Source organism: Pollicipes pollicipes, unplaced genomic scaffold (assembly GCF_011947565.3).
Source record: "Pollicipes pollicipes isolate AB1234 unplaced genomic scaffold, Ppol_2.1 Scaffold_1600;HRSCAF=1878_pilon_pilon_pilon, whole genome shotgun sequence".
Taxonomy (NCBI): domain Eukaryota; kingdom Metazoa; phylum Arthropoda; class Thecostraca; order Pollicipedomorpha; family Pollicipedidae; genus Pollicipes; species Pollicipes pollicipes.
In genome coordinates, this window is record NW_023595962.1 from 2,588,526 (window position 1) to 2,612,171 (window position 23,646).

General features: G+C 56.0%; 1 protein-coding gene across 1 annotated transcript; it reads right to left on the bottom strand.

The window, feature by feature from the left end:
* Positions 1 to 1,754: 1,754 nt before the first annotated feature.
* On the bottom strand, positions 1,755 to 23,646 carry LOC119090642 (inorganic pyrophosphatase). The gene is made up of 9 exons (XM_037213491.1): positions 23,462 to 23,646; positions 12,485 to 12,600; positions 7,138 to 7,257; positions 6,499 to 6,585; positions 5,788 to 5,914; positions 4,790 to 4,887; positions 3,976 to 4,091; positions 3,235 to 3,347; positions 1,755 to 2,464 (listed from the first exon to the last, which is right to left on the bottom strand). Exons 1-9 carry the CDS (start codon positions 23,643 to 23,645, stop codon positions 2,430 to 2,432), a joined length of 996 nt encoding a protein of 331 aa, XP_037069386.1. The 5' UTR covers position 23,646; the 3' UTR covers positions 1,755 to 2,429.

Genomic DNA, 23,646 nt, shown 5'->3' on the forward strand with positions numbered 1-23,646 from the left:
CCCAGCATTAGCGTCCTACCTGAAGCCGCTGTAGTGCTGGGCATCCTCTGCCTTCATCGGTCAGCTCATTAGTGTTTCGTTCAACCCTTCTAAAACATTTTAGTATTTCCTTCTTCTTACGACTACAAAGCCTCAAAAGCCCCTAATTACTCATAAAATCGCTTAAAAAACTGCCACTTTGATCGCCTGACCTGCAATCACTTAAAGCTTCAGAGTAAGTATATCAGCGAAGTTATAATTCAGCAACAGCGCGCCATCAAGCGTAGCCCAACGGACAGACGTCCACTGCATCAGCCACTTGTGAAATGATCTGTTCCCAAATATTCCCGCTTACCAGTAAGTGGTCTATGGAAGATTGAATCCCTGGGGTAGCACAATACGTCAACCCTTCAACACCAGTACATTGTCTTCGCGATCCCGCTGGGGCTCTGAAATCGTTCCCTTGTACCCGTATCACCTCTCCACGTTTATGCTCGGTGGTGAGGGTCTGCTGGTTGCCGGTAAGTACCAAGGCGTGCGGAAGGCTAGAGAGAGGACAGTTCAAGCTAATGATCATCCTGGGGCATCAGTTTGTGCAGTTAAGTGACGAAACGCCAGTCGTGTCACGCGATAGAGTTGCCTTATGAAATGCTAAACCATGCGCATAAGGCATGTATCGTGTCTTGAAATGAGGCCGAGGGTATATTTGAATCTGACCAAGAACCACCGCAACGCAACACCCCACAGCAAGAGTGCGAAATCTGATGACTGAGGCTGAGGGCATTCAACTCGCTCCGTCAGAGCCTTACACGGTCAGGCCTGGTCAGGTCAGGTCAGGTCAGGTCAGGTCAGGCCTGGTCAGGTCTGGTCATATCAGGTCGAGCCTTACATGGTCAGGATTGGTCAGGTCAGGCCTGGTCAGGTCAGCCCTGGTCAGGTCAGGTCTGGCCAGGCCTGTCAGGTCAGGTCTGGTCAGGTCAGGTCGAGCCTTACATGGACAGGTTTGGTCAGGTCAGGCCTGATCAGATTAGGTCAGGCCTGGGCAAGCAAGCAGGTCGTCAGTTCAGGTCAGGGGCGGTCAGGTCTGGTCAGGTCAGGCGTGGTCAGGTCAGGTCAGGTCTGACCTCGCCTGGTCAGTTCAGGTCAGGTCTGGTCAGGTAGTCTGGTCAGGTCAGGTCTGCTCAGATCAGGCCTGGTCAGGTCAGGTTATGTCTGGTCAGGTCAAGTCTGGTCAGATCAAGTCTGGTCAGATCAGGCCTGGTCAGGTCTGGTCAGGTCAAGTCTGGTCAGATCAGGCCTGGTCAGGTCAGGCCTGGTCAGGTCAGGTCTGGTCAGGTCGAGCCCGGTGCGTCCAACACACGACCAAGACCAGCCGGGTTTGCAGGCTGGCGGCGCGCGCCACGGGAGCTCGTCTGGCACTCCAAACCGGCAGGAGGGGCGGGGCAGGCCTGCCTGACAGAGATCCGCTCCGGCTTCATCCCACGTCAATCCGGCGGACGCCCCGCACTCAGGCTGGCTTCAGCGGAGCCGGAGAAGCAAGACCTCGCGCTGCTACGGCCCGAGGCTCACGCACCCCAAACTCTCGTCAGGCTCTCTCCCGCTCGTTGTGAGAGCCCCCCATCCCCACGCACTGCCCGGGCGGAGACCTCTCCCTCTCCAGCCGCTGCACCTGCTCCCACACACACACAACACCTGCACGCACGCACACGCGCACGCACGCACGCACACACCGCGTGGCAGACAACTCTGCCGACGACAGCGCAGAACACGCAGGACGCAGAACACGACGCAAGTGTATTGGCGTCGTTCAGTGCAGGACGAGTTGCTCACGGCGGTACGACAGTGCTCCGCGTGCGCGCCCGGTCACCCAACAGCGGACACACTCACCCGTCGCCACATGGCCACAACCTGGAACATGACACGAGCGGGCTTCGGCGTCGCCTGCATTAAGTACGTGAATTTGGGAGCCGACGTTTGATTTCGCTGGCAGCTTGGTTCCTTAAGTACAGAGCACACGTCTGAGTATCACACCGAACCACCGTCGCCTAAAAGTTTCGTGCCGAGTAGATTAGACATACAGGATCTGTGACGTCACGCCATCGATTAAAAACCGACCACATACGCATGCAACGACGACGAAGAAAGGCCTGCGTTTTCGATGCCTGCGCTAACGCTGGCACATTAAGAAGCAATAATAAAACAGGTCACAACAATTTCGCAGGCAAGCCACGTGGAGACAACTGCCAGACGGCAATGTCCCGGGCGAGGCAAGATGTCGCCACACAGCAGCAACGTGGCTGAAGAGCTCCGACGCCGAATACGCCCCCGGCCGAGCCTGCGTTTCAGATCCCCGACGACTTCTCCGCCGTGACGTCACAGACCGTCCGCGGGCCGGCCGTGACGTCACGAGACGGACGCCGGTCCACGCACGTGGCAGCAGGGTGCAGCGGCTAGTTCGAGTTGGACAGGAAGGACACCTTGTTGACTGGAAACGCAAAAAAGGGAGCGTGAGAACGCTGGGATCGAATGAGGCCGACTCACTGCACGACGGTTGGGCGGCCCCGGTGGACTGCTGGAGTGGCACACCGACCGGTCATGCCGGAACTCGAGGAGAGCAGGCGGGAATTCGAGGAGAGCAGACGGGAATTCGAGGAGGGCAGGCGGGAATTCGAGGAGAGCAGACGGGAATTCGAGGAGAGCAGGCGGGAATTCGAGGAGAGCACGCGGGAATTCGAGGAGGGCAGGCGGGAATTCGAGCAGAGCAGGCGGGAATTCAAGGAGAGCAGGCGGAAACACAAGGAGAGCAGGCGGGAATTCAGGAGAGAAGACGGGAATTTAAGGAGAGACGGCGGGAATTCAAGGAGAGCCGGCGGGAATTCGAGGAGGGCAGGCGGGAATTAGAGGAGAGCAGGCACGATCGAGCGCCGCGGGCAGCAAACGGGGTCGTAATACGGAGGTCAAATAACAAAAACCCTTACACAACCATATGAACTAAATGAACACAGGGTACGCTTGCAAAACAATACATGATAACCACAATTCCAAAGACTCAATCGTATTGTACACATTTATTGCTTTGATCTTTACCTCTGGATCTCTTGCCTGCAAGGTACCATCTCAACCCAACCTGACGTGCTGAACTAAATGACCTCTTATCAACTGATCATAACCAATCAGTACAGAACTCGAGTCGACAGCATTCACCGGTCGCACCCAACACGTGAACGCAGCCGGGAGCGGGCCCCGCTGTCTGACCTGCGCTGTTGTCGAGCGGCGCCGGCGGGTGGAGGGTCGGGGCGCCGGCGAGCACCGCCTCCGCCTCGTCCTTCTCCAGCTTCATCTGGGCGTCGTCCACGGTCACCGCGTGGCTGCCGACACAGAGGGAGCTCTCTATACCAGAGGCCGGCGGCGGCTCCGGAGGGCCGGAGCCGGAGCACAGGGGGCGCTCTCTGCACCACAGGCCGGCGGCGGCCCCCCAACACACGGCCCCGCCGCCACCGACGACCAACACAGACCGACAGAGGACCCGTCCACGAGCGGGCGTCATCTACAGACTGTGGTAATCAGCTGGAGGAGGTCGGCGACGGTGCAATCACACGCCACAGGTGGTGACCCGCCGGCTGCACTAGGCGAAGGAAAGGTCACGCGAGAGTGAAACCGTTTTGAAATTTTGGTTTTCAATGCATTTTGTGCGGTCTAGATCGGTTTGATCAGGTCACAGTGCATCCAAATTGAGGGGCAGAAATTGCGGTTGTTAGACATGGCGTGGGCTCCGTCGGAATCTTGTTGGGTGGTTGTGTTTGAGAACCCCCACTGCCGGTTTGCTTCACCTTTCCCCCCCCCCCCCTTCCATGGGACCCGATCCACCCCTCTCAAAACACAACACCGGAGATCCGCTCGTTTTTTTTGGGGGGGGGGGCTGCCCCGGCCCTCAGAGGGGCTCAGACCCGAGACACAGGGGGTACGGGGGGGGGGGGGGGCGGCATGATCTCTCACATGTCCAGGCCGCCGGCGTCCGCCTTGCCCGTGACCAGCTCCCGCCAGTGGTCGGCCGTGTCCGAGATCACGCTGTGAGCGAACTCGCGGTCCTTGGCCTCGCCGTTGAAGGCGAACTGCCGACACGCGGAGACGTGCGTCACTCACCACCTGGCTCACTGCGCCGTCACGGAATCAGCCTGACGCAGCACACTCAGCCCCTTCTGCGTCTCACACGCTGCACCAAGTCGCCTGTTGGCGATGCGTTACACGCCGGTGGCGGCCATGAATGCCGAAACAAGCGGCCGGTGTGTGGAGTCAAACCCACACCCTCGCAGTCGCATGAAATGACGCGCCTGCGGCGCCGGGACACTTCCCAGCCTACCACATGCCAGGACACTGCCAAATAATACCCTACGCGTAAGAACCGCAGCACGCAATGGTGCATTGGCGGACGAGTGGCAAACAAGGAGAAAGCACTGTCTCCTCACAACGTGATCACGCAAAAGCGTCGAGACAAGCAAGGATAGGCTACGATGCACTGGTCCAGACGTAAAACACTGCCTCGATAATAATGCCAGAGCATTCACAACCACGCGACCTAAAACGAAACAACCAAAAAGCAGCGACCAATGCCGACGGACTAGGGCGCTGGTAGCTCGCTCTAGCTCTTGGTAGCTCGCTCTAGTAGCTTGGTAGCATCGCTCTCTCACTGCGGCGCGCGCAGCCTATTGTCTGCGGCACCACTGCCCCGACCCCGTGCCAGCCGTCCAGCGCGCGCGGCCGCCTGCGTGCCCGTGACCCGTGACCCCTGACCGCGGCCCCGCGGCCTCACCTTGTTCTCCGGCTTGCCGTCGGGCACCTTGTACAGCCGGAGCCACTCGACGGTGGCGCTCAGGTAGCCGGGCATCAGCTTCTCCACGTCGGCCACGTCTGTCGGCACACCAGTGCGCGTCTCAGCCGCGGCGGCGGGGCCGGCCACGGCGCGACCGGCCGCCGGTCCCGCCGGCAGGGACCGTCGTCACCAGAGCTCACACAGCGCTGTGCAGCCCCCGACAGCCGAGCAGCGGCCGTCGCCGCAAGAGCTCACACAGCGCTGTGCGGCCCCCGGCAGCCGAGCGGCGGCCGCCAGCGGATGGGAGATGCAGCAGGACCGCCGCCGTCGAGGCATGCTAATGTGACTGAATGGCAGACGGTGTGCCGCCGTCATTCGGCCGTGGCCGCTGTAAGACTCCGTACCGGCCGCTGCGAGGCCCCGTGCCGGCCGCTGCGAGGCCCTGTGCGGGTCATTGTGAGGCCCTGTGCGGGTCATTGTGAGGCCCTGTGCAGGCCATTGTGAGGCGCTGTGCAGGCCATTGTGAGGCCCCGTGCAGGCCATTGTGAGGCCCTGTGCAGGCCGCTGTGAGGCCCATGCCGGCCGCTCTGAGGCCCATGCCGGCCGCTGTGAGGCCCATGCCGGCCGCTGCGAGGCCCTGTGCAGGCCATTGTGAGGCCCTGTGGAGGCCATTGTGAGGCCCTGTGCCAGCCGCTGTGAGACCCTGTGCCAGCTGCTGCGGGGCCCCGTGCAGGCCATTATGAGCCCCTGTGCCAGCCGCTGCGAGACCCTGCGCCAGCTGCTGCGAGGCCATGCGCCGGCCATTATGAGACCCTGTGCCAGCCGCTGCGAGACCCTGCGCCAGCTGCTGTGAGGCCATGCGCCGTCCATTATGAGACCCTGTGCCAGCCGCTGTGAGGCCCTGTGCGGGTCATTGTGAGGCCCTGAGCCGGCCGGGCGGCGGCGCCCGGCCCACTCGCGGCCGCCGTTCCGACCGTTCAGCCGTCCCGCCGGCCTACCGTTCAGCTGTTCGGCCAGCGGGTCATCCACGTTGATGGCGAGGAGCTTCCAGTCCGTCTCGCCCTCGTCGATCATGGCCAGCACCCCTAGCACCTTCACCTGGAGCACCTCACCCCGCCGGCACACCTGCGGAGGCCGGCACAGGGGCGTCACATGACTACCTTCACCTGGAGCACCTCACCGCGGCGGTGCACCTGCGGAGGGCGGTAGAGGGGCGTCACATGACCACCTTGACCTAAGCCACCCGATCGCGCCCGCAGGGGCGTCACAAAGGTCACCCCATCCAGCTGGTATATCCACATATGTCTCAAGACCGTTAGAAGGCCACCTTCATCTGAATCAACCAATCCCCGCACACATGCGACGTCACATCCACAACTCCAACACAATGCACCAACGAAAACCCGAGGCACGAAAACCCGAAAATCCCCTCCCCTCTCCCCATTCCGCAGTTACAGAGCCAAACGGCCGCGACCATCTGGCGACACGGCAGAAATACACAAGTATGAAGACAATCAGTGCGAGCCACGGGCCATCGGACAGCGCCATCAGCGGACTGCCCCTCTCCGCTGAATCCTCTTCCGGTGAGCCTACGGCCGCCACAGCCCCGCCGCCCAGCCCGACGCCAGCCGATGACGTCACCCGCCTCAGTGACGTCCTCCGCCGGCCGCTTCGATGACGTCACCCGCCGGCCGCGTGCGGCGCCTCACCTTGCTGCCCAGCTCGCAGACGTCGATGGGGTCATTGTCGCCCATGAAGCCGGTCGACTCGTCCGTGACGTGCGGGTTCTCCCAGGTCTGCCGGCACGGCTCGGCGTCAGCCCAGGAGGTCGGCCGCGAGCCGCGCGTGTGAGGCGCCATATAACGGGTACAGGTCTGCACAGCCGTGATGGAAATGCAACTATTCGTTGCCAAAGTCTAGCCAGTTGGACTATTGTGCACTTCTTAGGTAAAAACATGACCCGACTCAGATTCCACACGGCGCGGACACGGGATGCTCGTTCGCGCTCGCGCATGGCACACCCAAAGCGCGTACAAGTGTTGGTGTGTTCAAATGGCATTGAACGCCATGTTACAGCCGCCGCACGCGAATGCCCTTTGATAAAAATGCTCGACCTCCCTCGTCGCTTAAACAAGGGACCAATAACGGGCGGAGAGCACAACGCAGGTCGTATTCTGTGACTGTAACCTGAGCCAGTGTGCACAGCTGCCTTTGTGAGAGCGCCGGCCCGGGAGTACACGGCCGGACGGCCGTGTACCCCCGGGGCCGGCCATGTGCCACCGAGGCCGGCCGTGTACCCCCGAGGCGGTGTACCGCCGCCGGCCGCGTACCACCGAGCCGACACCGACCTGAGGCAGGGCGCCGTAGTTCCAGATGTAGCCGTGGTGCGGGAACACATTGGCCACGTAGCGCAGATTGCCCTTCTTGGTGTCCTGCTTGATGGGGTTCAGCCGCTCGCCGGTGGCGATCTGCCGAACGCGAGGTCTGATCAGGTCGGGCCAGGTCAGGTACAAGTCAGGTCACGTGCAGGTCAGATAAGTTCAGGTCAGGCGCAGGTCATACAAGGTCAGGTCAGGTGCGATCAGCGCGTGCCAGACCGTGTCCCACCAGCCCCGCTCGCTCCGACCGACGGGGAGCGTCGTGGCAACTCACGGCGGCTGGCACGGCCTCTGACGAGTCGGTACACTGCGTCGACCCGAACAGCGGGATGTGGGACACCGTGCCTCACAACTCACGTACCATTCCGAGCAAAACTGAGTACCCGGTCATCGCGATCCCTGAGAAATATCGGTTCTGTCGTTTCAATTTGATAGCAGATGAGCACTCCGCCGAGCCACGATCCCGTGTTCAACTTATGATGCCATACTGCGGGAGTTTGGCCTAGGTCAATCGGTTGTCGAGTCTGTTGCATTTCCAGGTGCATTTCATTCGGTAACCTACGATGACCTTTCGCAAAAAAATGTCACATGCAGATGAGGAGGTCACACTGCCGTGCCTGAGACGAACGAAAACGAGCACGCTGCGCCGGTTAAGCGCTCATTGCAGAACTATGAGATAAAGGCCATCTGACGAGAATGCAAAGCGACACTGTCTCATGAGGGCCTTTCGGGGTGAATGTGCGAGGTCAAGCGCGCCTTGACCAATGCGCAAGGTCAAGTGAAGCTGTTCTGTAGCTGCCAAAGCCTGTGACCTTGAAGGGATACCTACCCCTTTCTCCGTCAGTGTCTTGGTCAACAGACCCAAAGCATGGTCCGATTGAATAATTTGCTCTATACAAGCGTGCACTCGTCGAGATCGTTACCATCGATAGTGGAAGGCCTGGACGGACGCTGAGGTCAGTCAAAGTCCACCGATACTGCCCCGCTTAACATATTTCGATTCGTTACAACAGCTGCGCCTCCGACTGCAGCTGAGTCAATAACGCGCATGTAAGACAGACATCCATCGTAATCTGACGGCTCGGCCGCCGCCCAGACCGCCCGTACCAGTCGGACCCAGGACTTAGCCCACCGCGTCGGCGCGGCGGAGGTGCCCTTGCCACCAGACACGGCACGCGCCCCGGCCGCCGGCCAATCAGCGCGCTTGACCTTTGACCGGCGCCGGATGGTCGTCTCTGCACAGGTGAGCGGGCGGAGGCCGGGCCACGTCTCCGCCCACATCCGCAGACGGTGGGGGAAGGGGAGGGGAGGGGAGCAGTCGCTTGCGTCGGCACGGACAGCGGCACACGCGCAGCCGGTTGACGGTTTGTGACATCTGTGGCCGATCCCTGTTCACCGCACATGATGCATATCCAGCACCTCGTTTTCCCGCGTGATGTCTTTTTTCAACCACATATAAACACGGCACACGGATATGGTCTCGGAAATTGAGTTGGGGGTCTCAACAGTGACCCAACCTACCCCCAAAATATGCCAACAAACAGGTTTCCCCAGATTTTGCCCCCTTTATTCCCAAAGTTGGGGGGGCTGAAGCCCAAACGGGCGGGGGGGCAACTGAATGTGAATCTACGCCCCTGACAACGCTTATACATATATATATATATATATATATATATATATATATATATATATATATATATATATACAGGTACGCACGGGGCATTTGCAAGAAGAGAAACCGACCTTATCGGGGTACCCCCCCCCCCCCACCACGGGGGCCTTCACTGAGTTCCTCTAAATAACTGCAGATACATACATATCCTCGTAACACTTTTCCGGGGCACCTAAATGCATTTCGTGTTAAGAGTGCGGTAGCCATTGACATGTCATCGAGCGTCTGTCTCACTCGCATACCTTTTCTCTCCGATGCCTGGAGACCATGGTGTGCTCGGAGGGGCACGGGCCCGCGTGCCCCCTCACCCTCCCCACACGTAATGTACGACTACGCAAGTGCGCACTGTCATTGCCGGTAACACACAGACAGAGAACGCGGCAGACGGGATGAACGGAGGGGAAAAATAAAAAGGTTTCACGTGTTCGAATCGCATCGTTCCCGTCCATCGACACACGAGGATCTCGCCACCCCTGGACGTGACGTCACCGAGTGCGCGGGCGAATGGATCCCGGCCAGCGTCGGGCCCGCCGGCCGCGCTGTCTGAAATCCACCCGGACGGGGCTGACACCGCGCGGCGGCGAGTGCAATCTCGGCGGTTGCACGACAGTAAGTCACGGACACTTCAGACCGCTGACGTCAGAGCACGTAGCATATTTATGACTTCCGACCTCGGGCCTGTCCGCTATCATCGTCCGACAGAAGTACGCGAGACTGATACGACAACGGCGGCAGATAGGCATTCATGGTCACTGCCGTCACCCGAGCACTGTCCAGGCCACGCGGCCGCACCAGCGTGTCAGGCGCACACACAGCGAGCAAGTGGTGAGGACTGGACAACGCACGATCGTTCGTCTTCAACAGCACAAATGTCGTAAATGTCGTACGACGACCTTACAACACACAACACGCGCGCTAAAGGGACAGCAGCGGAATTGCAACGTTTCATCGTCGAAATGACGTATCTTCCATCCCCCGCTAGACGCAGACCGCCATTACCGACGCAGTCAACGCAACAGCGGCGAGGCGCGCAATCAAGCGCGATCGCTAATTGGTCGGCTAATATTACGTCACGAGGCGTACTTGAGCATGCCATAGCGTACAGCTGTCTGGCAAGTGCCAAGGTTCTTACAGATACGGCTGATCCAGCGGTCAGCTGTTTGCGGAGTGTTTACGCACAATGGCACGTGATTTGTGATCGATAGCGGTCGTTGCGGAACCAGAAGACAACGCGACGTGGCTCTGCCGTAGGGCCCCAATGCGACGAAAACGAATGAACAATGTTGAAGAGAATGAAGTCGCAATAATAATAAAAAAGGTCCAATGAAAAACAGAGTCTCGCTGGACGAAACTGGGTTGAACTGAATCACGACCCTTAGTTTCAGTGGCGCACCTTTAAGTCCATGCCCTCACCCCTGTCATTTGTGCGTAGCGCTCAGAACAAAACAGAAAAGGCGAACTTGCAGACCGGCTTTGCTAACAGTACCCGCCCGTCTCGTGGTCCTGTTTCGGGACTACCTCTAGTGTTTTCATCTTTTTGCACCTCGTCTAACGATATTACTTTACTACAACTGACAAACGCCCAAATGACAAAGGAGTCGAAGCTCACGGGCTGGCGAAAGCGTTGGGCAACGACCACAGATGTATTTGTTCTCCACAAGTGCACCACTCGACCGTCATGGCTGCCATGACGTCACGGCTGCTATGACGTCACGCCGGTGTCGCCTGCTGGGCCGGCGGCGGGCCTGCCGAGGCCGCTCGAGGCGAAGAGCGGGGTGAAGAGCGGGGTGAAGAGCGGCTTGTTCGTCGCACCCCGTCGCACGGCCGCTGACGCATTAGGCCGGAGGCCATGACCGGCGGCGGCGGAAGCCGGCCATGCGGGGGAATCCCGCACCGCGCGTGCCGTCCCCGAGCTGACGGCGACAGTATCAGCTTTGCATCAGCCGCCGCAGCGGCTCACAGTCCACAGGCGGTGTCTGCAGCCGACGCCAACGGCTTACGGCACAATCGCCCCCCCCCCCCCCCTCCGACCTCCTCCCCGTCCCTCCCGTCATCCCGCGCCTCACTCCCGGCGCCGGTGAGCGGTGTCCCGGCTGGTGTCTGGGACGACGGGAGCCGCGCTGCTGAGGCAGCACCAGCGGAGCGGCACGTGCCTCGCACCACCGAGGCGCAGCGTCGCGACAGTACGGCACAGGCGGGTGGCGCCGACTCCTGCGGAAACGTCACAGTAGAGGTACCCCAGCCCTGGGAATCTGACATCGAATCTTACCGGGGAGGAGGAGCACCAAATAGCACACCACTTTCAATAGCGTACCGCGAGATTCGCGGCTGTACTAAATACGCCGAGTTCGGGTAAATGCGCCAATCGCACACACTTCACGATCCATTTCAATCTAGTCACATTTTTGGACGTGGTACTTGAGGCATTGTGGCGTATTCTAAAACCGAGCCGAGACCAGAAAAACGAGCCCAGAAGAACATTTCAGGCGTAAGAAAGCACCTTGCTTTGACAACACATGCTGGCGTCAAGCAATATAACTTGCGGTACCAACAACCATGAACGGCCACTTTTATGGTGAGCGTGGAATATTTTTTAACCACGCCATAACAGCTTGCTACAATGTCCGAAAGGCTTACACTGATGGTTTTCCTCTGAAATTTTTACTCCTCTTGAGGTTGTTAGAGCACACCACCCGAGGTCACCGTAGCAGGGCCGCGTGCTGCCGCCCAGCAAACGCAGCTGAGCCATATGCTGAGCCCTCCCTCCCCTCCCCGTCCCAGCGCGCCAGGACACAGTCCAGCGGCGTTTCCCCACGCCCCGAGTGATGGCGGCCGGCGGTGTCGTGTAGCACGGCGCCGGGGAGCAGCTCACAGACGCCCCGGCACGGCTCTGCTCCGCGTCTGCCGCCGACGCACCAGCCGTCGCACAAGCCGACCACCGCGGACGGGGCGACGGCCGCCGCAAACGGGGGGGGGGGGGGGGGGGTCCGGCCGCCGCAGCGTCGCCGTCTGGAGTCGGTCGACCGCGCAGCTGCAGTTTATTTGCCGTGGGTCCGGACCGGGCCGGCCGACGGACCACCCCGGCCGGCCCGGTCCGGGGGCCGACAGCGGCGCTCCTCCCCCCCCCCCCCCCCCCCCCGCCAGCGCGTACAGGGCACAGGCCAGGCACATAGGCTCCGAGCGCGCACGTGACGCCCCCGGCACCCACCGCTGAGTTGCGTTACACTACTTTTGTTTGCCAGCTTTGTAACCGTCTGCCGCTCCGCTTAAGTATTCGGGTCCTTTTGACATCGTTATACGCTGTGATTCATTGTCAAAATTGCAAACAAGAACAAGTTCGTGCCAAATCCATTCGACAGAAAGGCAAGAAGCGTAAAAGTCTACAGCAGTTCGGCGTAAGTCATCAGCAGTTCAGGGTAAGTCATCAGTAGTTCAGGGTAAGAGTCAACAGCAGTTCGCGAAGGCAACAGAGCGTTTTCATCGGTCTCACCTGCCACATAGAGAGCCGTTCGTCCAGGGGACCACCCGGGCAGAGCGGACCGCTCACCATACAGCGGCAGGCAACAGGAGCAGACCTGTCTGAACCCGCGACACAACAGTCCGCCGCCCACCGCGGCCCGGTCAGGTCAGAGGAGCCAGACTGACCTCCATTTTGGCGTTGGTCCAGCGCGGCACCTCCACCACCATGTTGAACACCTTCTTCTCGGCGTCGGCGTACAGCGGGATGTCATGGAACGGCGAGATCGGGCCGTCCGCGTTCCCTGCCGGACCGCGGGAGCACGCGTCACGGGCGTCACGGTACGGGCGTGCCCGTCACGCGCCACAGGCCGCAGGCGCAACCGTCACAGGAGGGCCGACACATGGTCAGCCACACGTCGTGTTTTCACCCGTCTGGCAACCGGACGTTTGCACCAGTGAGTGAAGCAGGCATTGGGAGTGGGTAAGCAGGCATCACACGTAACTCGGGGGTGATAGATTGAATTTTATTGGTTTCTCGGGCCAGCGCCACTCCGGCCAGCGACGCACCACTCCGGCCAGCGCCCCTCCACTCCGGCCACCAGTGCCACTCCGGCCAGCGCCCCTCCACTCCGGCCAGTGCCACTCCGGCCAGCGCCCCTCCACTCCTGGCAAGCGCCACCCCGGCCAGCGCCACTCCGGCAAGTGCCACTCCGGCCAGCGCCCCTCCACTCCGGCCAGTGCCACTCCAGCCAGCGCCCCTCCACTCCTGGCCAACGCCACTCCGGCCGCCCTCTCCAGTTCAGTCGGCCTTTCAAATCGCAAACCATGGTCACCATTGAGGGTTGTGACGGTGCGAATACTCAGGACAAACACGCATGCATTAAGTGTAGATCTCCTTCAGGCTCTTGTCTAACAAGGTTCTTCATGTCACCAATGATCTGTTGCGGCTGCGCACAAGACACCCAACGTCTCCAGACTCTGTTTCGGGTCCTTATCGGACTCCGAACATCTCCAAACTCCCAGAGAGGAAGTAGTAATTCGAGCAAAGACGACAGAATGCTGCGAATAACTGTCCAAGGGCATACTCTTTGTCAGTATTAGTGCCAACAAGTTAATGACAGTTGGTTAATTTTCGCATTGCGTATGTGACATCACCGCTAAGATAAAGGCACCGAAGCAAGGACACGAGATGGTTCAAAACACCGCCTTTAACAAGGACACCCAAACCGGACGATAGCGATTGGGGGTACTGAGACGTCCCAAGCGTCATTCATCCGGCGTCACTGGGACGTGCACGGACCAAAACAGGGCCGCCACGTTAATAATAGTATTTTTTCTGATAAGGTAGGGCATAACAAGCCATCCCAGGCAGGCAGTCACATGCCGCCTGGCAAAGCCATGACCTGTCATATCAGATGTCATATCGATTTTGTCCTTACTTTTGACCGGAGGTACTAGGATTTAGGACGTAAGTTTTTCGGCACCGGTAAAGTTGGCACGAAAAATAAGCGTGATGGAATGAAACCCACGGCTGAGGGAAAAGACTATAAAGCTTTCCGACGATGAATTGTTATAAAAATAAGTCAAATAGTCAGACAAAATCAAATAGCTGTACATCCAAAAGATCAAATAATACGAAGCCTTGTTGACAAAAGCACACAATTTTGATAGTGCCAATACTGCAACATCACCACGAACAGCACCCGAAGATTTGAGATTCTTGATACATTTCCAGTAGCCATCGAACATTTAAAATACCATTTCCATATCGCTCATAGTTACGTAGTTTCACACAGTTGCTTAGTCCAACGGTCTGGTGTTCAGAATTGGAGGACAGCAACGTTTGAGCAGGAGAAACAGCCGGCCACTACCAACATGTAGGAGAAACAGCCGACCACCACTAACATGTTGGAGAAACAGCCGACCACCACTAACACATTTCGGGAGATGGCTTCGGCATCCTCCCTCGGCACGGTTGTGAGGCTTCCTTCAACCCCGCATCACAATGGAAGCAGTTGTTTTGCTATTGTCGGCCTACAGCACTGAACACATCGTGAAACCCAAAAGCGTAAAGCATCTATACCGCCAGTACTTGACAAGTACTGGCGGGATAGATGTGGGCACGATGGGTAGTGGATGAGCAGCTACTGCTCATTTGTCGGCTTCTGGCTGCGCCCTTATTGAAACTGTGATTGCTTTTTGACATGCGCAGCTAGGCAAGTAAAGGAAGTACATCGAAGCTCTCAATAGAAGCATCCAACCATACCAGATAATTCGCATGAAATACACTACGGCGTGTATTTCCGCTCGCATTTCCGACATCGAGGCACTGCAGTGGCCTTTTCATCTTGCGATCCACTTTTTCACGAGTTTCTCCCCAGCACACCAGCACGTGCTAGCCACCACTTCTGCCGTGCCGGTGAGCCCCTGCCGACCGGTGTCGTGAGCCGGGCGGAGGGGGTTGGGGAGGGTCGAGCCGTGCTGTCGCCCGCCGCTCCCAGCAGCGGCCGTCGGCCAACCCGTTATCAGCCCCAACTCCGTGTCACGGTCAGAGGAGCCCATCCCCAACTACCGAACCCCACCAAACCTGCACCACCGCAGCTCTAAACGTCACAAACCTTGTCTTGAGCCGGGAGCGCTTCTAAGGTATCGGGCGCGCTTCTGTCACGAATGACCGTCACGCTTGTACCGGAAAGCGAGTCACCGCCACGTCGCTTCACAAATGTCTGCTGGCATTGCCTAACACGCCGCCTCTTCCGCGGGGGAAACAGCCGGTTTGGCCGCGGTCCACGCAGCGAATGCGTCACGTGATATGACCGCTTTCTGAACTTCCTTTCCTTCGTGAAAACTTTCTGAAGTACGAAACGGGCCTCCTTCTGGCAGTCGGGCCTGGGCCTGGTGGCCGCGTGTCGGCCACGGCAGCCGGGCAGCCAGCCGGGCAGTCTGCCTCCGGGGCCGCTCGCTCCTCCCTCAGAACGGGCGGCACGGGGAGGCCGGCCACGCGCCCGACACGCCCCTCCCCCCCCCCCCCCACACCGCGCTGCTGAGAAAGCCGTATTGACGGATCGGTTACCCTTGACAACCCCGGGAAGCCACAATACGAGGGCGACGGCACGCGTCGGTCGCGCAGCTGCCAGAGAACACCGGTCAGATCCCGAGAACAGAGAACGGAACAGAACGGAAGGGCGTATTCCACATTGGCATGGACGTTTTGAGCTGAAGGAGGCATTTAGAAGATCATTCGGTGTAGTTCACAGACCTGTCCTCCTTAAGACTTAAGCCCATCTAGTTACTGAGTTACAAGTCCGCGAAGATGTGCGGACTACTTCGGGAAGACTATTTCTAGGCCTTCTAGCATCATGACGCCACAATAACACCATTCCAAGCCTGCCTCTTCGTCGGTCATGTGGCGACCAAGGTAAAAAAATATGGGCGTCAAAACGTTCATATCTGGCGTTCATGAGCACGTCTTCCAGATATAGCGGTCGCCAATTGGCTCTCAGTCAATATGGTGCAAGCTACGACGACGAAATCGAACAATGGCGTACTGAGGAGCATATTTGCTGAAGACAAATCGTGTTGTCTAGAGCAGTCTATTCCATCTCTAAGTATACTAATAGTTATAAGTGAACATATTTCATCATATCTCATGCTTGCTTCACTAGCTTCAAGTGTGGAACATCTCCTTCCAGCATCCGCACATCACGACTTTATCGCAGCGGGTAAAAGGGCAAAATACAAAAAATAGCGTCTCTCGCTGGCAGCTCGAAGCCCACCGGCGGTCGGAAACAATGGCGCAAACCGGTCGACGAGCCATGAGTAATATGCCCCCGTCCGGCAGCTGCGCTGCGTGATTCCGCAGACGTCGACGCTTCTGGAGCTAGCCGCGTATCATCATCATCATTCGTATCATCATCCGTTCCATCATCCATCATCCGTTCCATCATCCATCATCCGTACCATCATCATCCGTTCCATCATCATCATCCGTACCATCATCCGTACTATCATCATCATCCGTACCATCATCCATCATCCGTACCATCATCCATCATCCGTACCATCATCCGTACCACCATCCATCATCCGTACCATCATCCATCATTCGTACCATCATCATCCGTTCCATCATCATAATCCGTACCATCATCCATCATCCGTACTATCATCATCATCCGTACCATCATCCATCATCCGTACCATCATCCATCATCCGTACCATCATCCGTATCATCATCCGTACCATCATCCGTACCATCATCCAGACCCACCTTGCCGCGGCAGCCCGCCGAGCCTTGCGATGACGCGAACCGATTCATGCGCATCGAACGGGACGACGCGCAACCACTCAAAGCCGACGACTCGGCGGGCCAAACGCTCCTCGCAGGTTTATAGCCGCAATGACTTAAAACAGGCACCATTAAGCGAGTCGACAAAGGTCTGGAGCCGGTAAACTGACCCATTACACGGGCAGCACTTTGGTGGGACAGGTGCGGAAGACGCGGGCCCAGGCCAGGTGGCCGCGTACAGGACAGATGGCTGCATTGGCACGTGCACACACATGCCGATACTGCCGCGACCAGCAACCGTGACGGCTTTGGCGGTGTTCAGAGAGATGTTGCGCGCGATCAGCTGGCGGAGTGGTGGGCGGCTGACCACGTGACCATGAGGCCGAGAGTCGGCTCGGCTCGCGCCCGACACCGGCGCTGAGGCATCGGACGCCCCCCCCCCCCCCCCAACACCAGCCCCTCCATACCTACCCGGTTTACATGGGCAGCCGAGGATAATTCGAATTAAGATCGGAACGGATCATGCGACGTTAACCCTCTCGGCGAGGGGCGTTTACATGGGCGAAACCGGCTTTACGTCGGATTAACGGTCGATAGTTCGATCCCGCTTAGTTCGAATCAAGGAACGGATTATGGGCGAAAACTGCGCTTTTGAGGCGAACTGAACAAAACAATAAGAAAAAAGCAGGTACTCTGCGTATGGATGGCGAATGTCACGAGCCATGGTGGGCGCGAGACAGCTTTGAGGGCGAGGAGGAAGATGGACTCCGTTGGAAAAATGATATGTGCGGGACTCATAGGCTTTATAGCTACAGCACAAGCCATAACACTTGAAACACAAGAGTTGCGCAGTCAGCACTGCCAAATCTGTCACATAAGCAGTGTTATATGCAATTTTTTACTAGCGGGAAACTTTGGCTAGCAGGAAATCAGTATTTTCTTGTATTGGCCAATGACACTCACAAACTTACCACACTCATATCAGTATGCCACCCAGCATCATGTCATCTACTTTGCGCAGCCCAAGAAACACATTACCTACTCCCACACTAATGCATTTATGAGCAGCCTGCAACAGTGAGCTAAGCTACAGAAATGACTCATGAATGCTACATAGTTAGTGGCAAAAATTGTGTAACTATGTTGTCTTTCCCCATCCAATGCATCATCAGTACCTGAGGGCAGCATTGCCATTTAGACTTGGCATGGACTGGCAAGTCAGAATGCAGCTATTTGCTTTCTTGACATAATAGGGTTGAAAAACTGCTTTGATATCCTTGCAGTCAACAGCATTGGCTGATATGGACTGATGGCTAGGTGGCACAAACAGCTGTGTTCGCACAGTCCAAAGATCATAACATGTGAACCAGCCCCAGAGCTGTCATGACAAAAGCAATCTGGGCTCAAAATTCATAACAAATGATTAATTACAACAACAGCTCAATTATCCAGCTCATGGTTTGCAAAGATACATGTCACAAAAAAGCACCAAGGTAACATATTTACTCACCAGTACAAAAACAGGTAATGATGTGCACCACAGATGTTCTCTGCTTACCATGTGGCATTATGTTGGGTTTACTTAGTTTATGCACTGTTTTCTCCCACATGAAATGCACAAACCTGGATTTGACAGAGTACTGATGACAGCTATTTTCATCCAGTGCTCACATTTGCTTTCTTGACATTTTGGAACCATCACTGGGCAATTTTGGTCCCATCATTAAAAATAGTTCACATTCTGCACTGACTGCAATGATCTATTGCCTATATTTGTTGATCCTTTGCATCATGCAGGAATTATTGAGTTACCTATCTCACACAGATTAAACCAACAAGCAACAAACAGCCTAATTGCATCAAAAACAAATATTCCAGCCCCCGCTTCCTTGCCAGTTGGTCCACCAGTGTGACGTAACTTCATATTTCCTTGACAAGCCAGTCACCAATATCCAGCACATCCCTCCTGCCAATAGGTGGTCAACCAAATGTTCAAGTCACAGGAGGAATGTCTGCAAAATCAATCCTGGGGCATTTATGCATTCACCTAATGAAAGAAACTATTGGTACTCCCTGCAAGAATTGTTGAACAGTTGAATTACCTACCTAGTGGCCTGCAAAGACACCCATCACAAAAAAGCACCACGGTGACATATTTCATCACCAGCACAAAAACAGGTGATGATATGCAACACAGACATGTTCTCCATGCAGCATGTGCCATCGTGTTAGGTGTTAGTTTATGCACTGTTTTCCTGCACATGGAACACACAAACTTGGATTTAGCAGAGTAATGATGACAACTATTTTCATCCAGTGTTCACATTTGCTTTCTTGCTGTTTTGACCCCATCATTGGGCAATTTCGGTCCTACCATTAAAAAAGTTCACATTCCGAGCTGACTGCAATTATCTATACTTGTTCATCCGTCATATCATGCAGCAATTTTTAAGCTACCTTTCTCACACAAATTAAACTGACAAGCAACCAGCATCCTAATTTACGGAACATCTGCAAAAACACCCCTGGGGACTTAAGGTATTAACTTAATGAACGAAACTTGGAGGCATTCTCTGCAAGAATTTTGAGCAATCCAAAAATTAAAATGAGAACAAGTCAAAGCTATATAAAATAACCATATTACCTCCATCTGGCTTTTGGACGCATGGAGCCTGCCCCAGATGTAAGCTAATCTAACCTTTGGGCGGAAAGATAGCACCAAACACCGTCGACGCCTGCTGTCTGCATAGATCAAGCGCCTAGCAAGGCTAAATTACGTGAGCATTTCTGTGCTGCTAGCCACTCAAGGCCCTCAATAATAAGAGTAGTTTTAGCAGCATGATGTCAACTTCACCTTCCTTCTCTTTTCCCTTACCATCTTGGACTTGAACCGTCTCGAGCAATAGCTAAAAACCCGTGGAAAAGCGGTAACACCGCACAAAGCTGAAATGGCTATGAACAGAACTGCGTGCGCCAGGCATTTTTCTTTTTTTTTGTTTAGACAGCTGACGGCCGATAATTCGGACGAAATCCCTTCCTGAACGGATGATCCTCTCACGGGAAGGGATTTCCTCCGGCACACGATTCGAATCAGCGGAACGGCGCGTGAGTGTATACATGGGCCGGATAGTTCGGATCGAGGACGGGTCCCGGCTTAATTCGAATCACAGCTGCCCATGTAAACAGGGTAACCGTTCCCGTTACACATAACCGAGCCCCTACCCACGCTCCCACCCTCCAGCAACGGAGGCCAGTCGCTGCCATCACCGGGCCCGGATATGGCCGGAGCACGCAGCATGCAGTCCAGCCGTCGATTCTTGGTCTGATCGACTTCGAGTATCGACCCCTGCGTGACCGCGTGACGCCCGATGAACGTCACGCAACGCTGCGCCAGGTCCGAGGGCGGAGGGGTCGGATGGGAGGACCACCACCCCCGCCGGTCACACAGCGGCGGAGGGGTCGGATGGGAGGACCACCACCCCCGCCGGTCACACAGCGGCGGAGGGGTCGGACGGGAGGACCACCATCCCCGCCGGTCACACAGCGGTGGAGGGGTCGGATGGGAGGACCACCACCCCCGCCGGTCACACAGCAGCGGAGGGATCGGATGGGAGGACCACCACCCCCGCCGGTCACACAGCGGCGGGGGAGGGGTCGGACGGGAGGACCACCATCCCCGCCAGTCACACAGCGGTGGAGGGGTCGGACGGAAGGACCACCACCCCCGCCGGTCACACAGCGGCGGAGGGGTCAAACGAGAGCGTCGGTGCCGCAGCCCGCTGGCCCCCACGGACCGGTCCGGTCCGGCCGGCACCCGGAAACGACCACCGGAGGTCATCGGCCTCGTCGCAGCGGCCCCGCGATCCGACCAGTACCCGACGGTGTAACGCAACTCGCGCTTTGGACTGGACCACAACCTCATACCACAACTTCCGCCGCTTGTACCTAGATCTCAGATCCCAGATCCATGATTTCCACCTCGCATCACGGCATTCGCTGCAACAGGCATTGCAAATAACTGAAAGATACCCTCCGCAACAGGCATTGCAAATAACTGAAAGATACCCTCAGCCCCTCCCCGCCTCCACGAGTACAGCGCCAACACCAAACGGTGGCGGGTAGCTTCATTAGCTTGCTTTCATTAGCTTCATTAGCTTCACCGTCTGTAGCTTCATTCGGGCGTGACAGGTCCCCGCGTCTGGACGGGGCACGTTCAGCATGCTCTGCCGCTAACCTGCTCGGCAGGGACTTAGTCTCGCCGGTGTCGCCCACCGAGACAATGCCAAGAGGCTTTTAGCTGGCGCCCCTGTATTCGAAGAATTAGAAAATAAGTTAAGTCCGAGAATTAAATTAATTCAGAATTAATTCCGTCCGAGAATTCTTTCTGTTAAAAGAATTATCGGACGGACTGCCTAACACGCAGCGGTGACCTGCCGCACACGATGCCGACAGGGAGAGGCCCACCCTACGCGCCCGCGCAGCATCTCTTATACTCCTTCCAGGGCTCATACCCGCAACACGATCTGCGTGCGACCGGCCGGCGCCACCGTGACGCACCGCCCCGAGCCGTGATTATTCTCCTCACTCAGACATGAGTCATCGCCCCACTCGCCTTACATGCTGACATACTGACCCGGGGCATGGTCCACCGCTGCAGCCACACCCGCCGCGTGCATGACAGTGGCAGCGGCAGAACAGGGCGGAAAAATCCACTAAAAAAATCGGGGGGGGGCTACATTCAAGCCTGAAATTATGGTTTTGCGGCTAAGCTGTAAACCCAGCATCACTGAACCATGCGCTGTGTTGAAATGGGGACGTGAAATCAAGCACGTGTTTGGTTTGTCACAGGCAAACAGCATTTCAGCATATGCAAAATGTGTTTGTATGTTGTTCAGTGCAGCTGCGATGATCATTGCATATACATAGCAGCAAATTCTTCCTGCTCATAATTGTTTCGACGAAATTCGTAGCCAGCATATCCGTACAATGCTCTTTAAGACCAATAGTGCTGCTCGTAGATAGACCAAATATTCAAGGATATACACCTGCTCGGTGCCAACACACTATTCGTGATTGTTGAGACACCAAGGCTAACTAATACAAAATTATATTTTTGGAGCATACTGACTCCAGTCTGGAGTGCACCGGCTCCAGCCTGCAGCATACCGGCTCCAGTCTGGAGCATGCCAGCTACAGTCTGGAGCATACCGGCTCCAGTCAGGAGCATGCCAGCTACAGTCTGGAGTGTACTGGCTCCAGTCTGGAGCATACCAGCTCCAGTTTGGAGTATACCGGCTCCAGCCTGGAGCATACCAGCTCCAGTCTGGAGCATACCAGTTCGTCTGGAGCCGGCTTGCACGTGAGGACGCGGCAGTGACCGCGGTGGACTGAACGTCCCCTCTCCCCCCCCCCCCCCCCACCCAGTGTGTACGGCAATCACCGGGACACACGGTAAGCTGCTGGCCAGCCAGGTCTACTTTCACTACATGAAAGTCTGCACCTGCACAACTTTCACCACAGGAAAGTTGAAGGCTGATGAGATTAAATGTGAGCCACACTGGATAGTCTGACATTTTGGACAGTTCAGACAGTCTGACAGTCTGGACAGTTCACTTTCTGACTGAGCTTGTCATCTGTGGCCTGGCCAGTAGCCAATGAACAGTCCACAACAGATATCAATGAACAGAACAGATATCCAGTCATGGGGCACACCAAACAGTCCCAGCCTTTGCTTCCCCTCTCCCTCCCCTCATGTCCTTCCATGCATGGCAGAGCTGCTTCCAGGAGATGGGCAATTATGTGGCAGGGCGAGGTCCAGCATATAACTGAGGTCCATCAACAATTCACCATTTTTGACAATGGCATCACAAATAGGCATTGATCTGTGCATGTGGGTGTTTGTTCAAACACAGTTATACCACACAAGCCATCAGTAGGTCTACAATTCCCAAGCACTGGTTTGGTGATATTCAGTTTGGTCTGGTTTGGTCTTGTTCAGTACGCCTTTGTTAAGAGGCTTAGCTGATCATGCTTTAGAAAAGAAGCAAGACGGTGTCCAGACTTTCCGCCTACCCCTTACCGCAAACATTGGGTATATCACACCCTAGTTCTGCTTGGTATGAATGTAGTTGTTCTCTGTAGTTCTTATCAGCCTGCCTTTTATGCCATTTTATGTCAGTACAGGAAAATGTGCAGCCTGACCCAAGCATATGGCTGGCAAATGTTGCCTTTCACAGGCAGGAACATGGAGCAGACATAGCACCACCTAGGGAAAAATTGTCCATAAAGCTTCCATTTTTATCATGCATAATCAAATAGAAATCAATTGAAGTGCTGAAAGGAATGAAATCCTGAGAGGAATGAAATCCACCAATCCAGCTCTAGAAATTGTTATTTCTATGTTCTACATGATAATGTTTGCATTTCCTGAAACTGAGCTCACGTCAACCAAAAACACTGCTAAAAGAACAATAATATATGAGGTTTATGCTGAAAGCATGACAATTACTTCTTTATCAGAGCTAATGTCACAAAACTGTTCAAAATCTAGCATGTTAACATGCATTACTTCCTTGTCTCGCATTTATATTTGGTTACAGTTTACATACAGCCAAAAATGACACTGCCAGAACACCTCCACAGCTTTTCATCCCACTAGTTTATAACACATAAGGACAGTCTGCCTACAAACATGACCAGATTATCTGAACAGCTCGGCATACAAATGTAATTATAATTCAAATACCTGGTTCCTGAAGCTGGAGGTCTGTTTCAGCAAACCTGCCCAAATGCGTTACCTACATACATTAACAAGTTGAAATGCCTTCAAAGCGCGAGCCGGGCAATGACAATAAAATTAGCATAATTTACTCACGATAGTAGATTCGGTAGTCCTCGCTGTTGGGCGTCCCTCGCTCTTCAAAAGTGACACCAGCCATTGTTGATAAAGGACTGCCCGCTCTGGCCACGTGGACAAGCTGTTGCAGGACGATGCCGAACGCCCCACGTCCCCACACGCCGGCTGCTGATCCGAAAGAACTCACCAACCGCGGCAACATG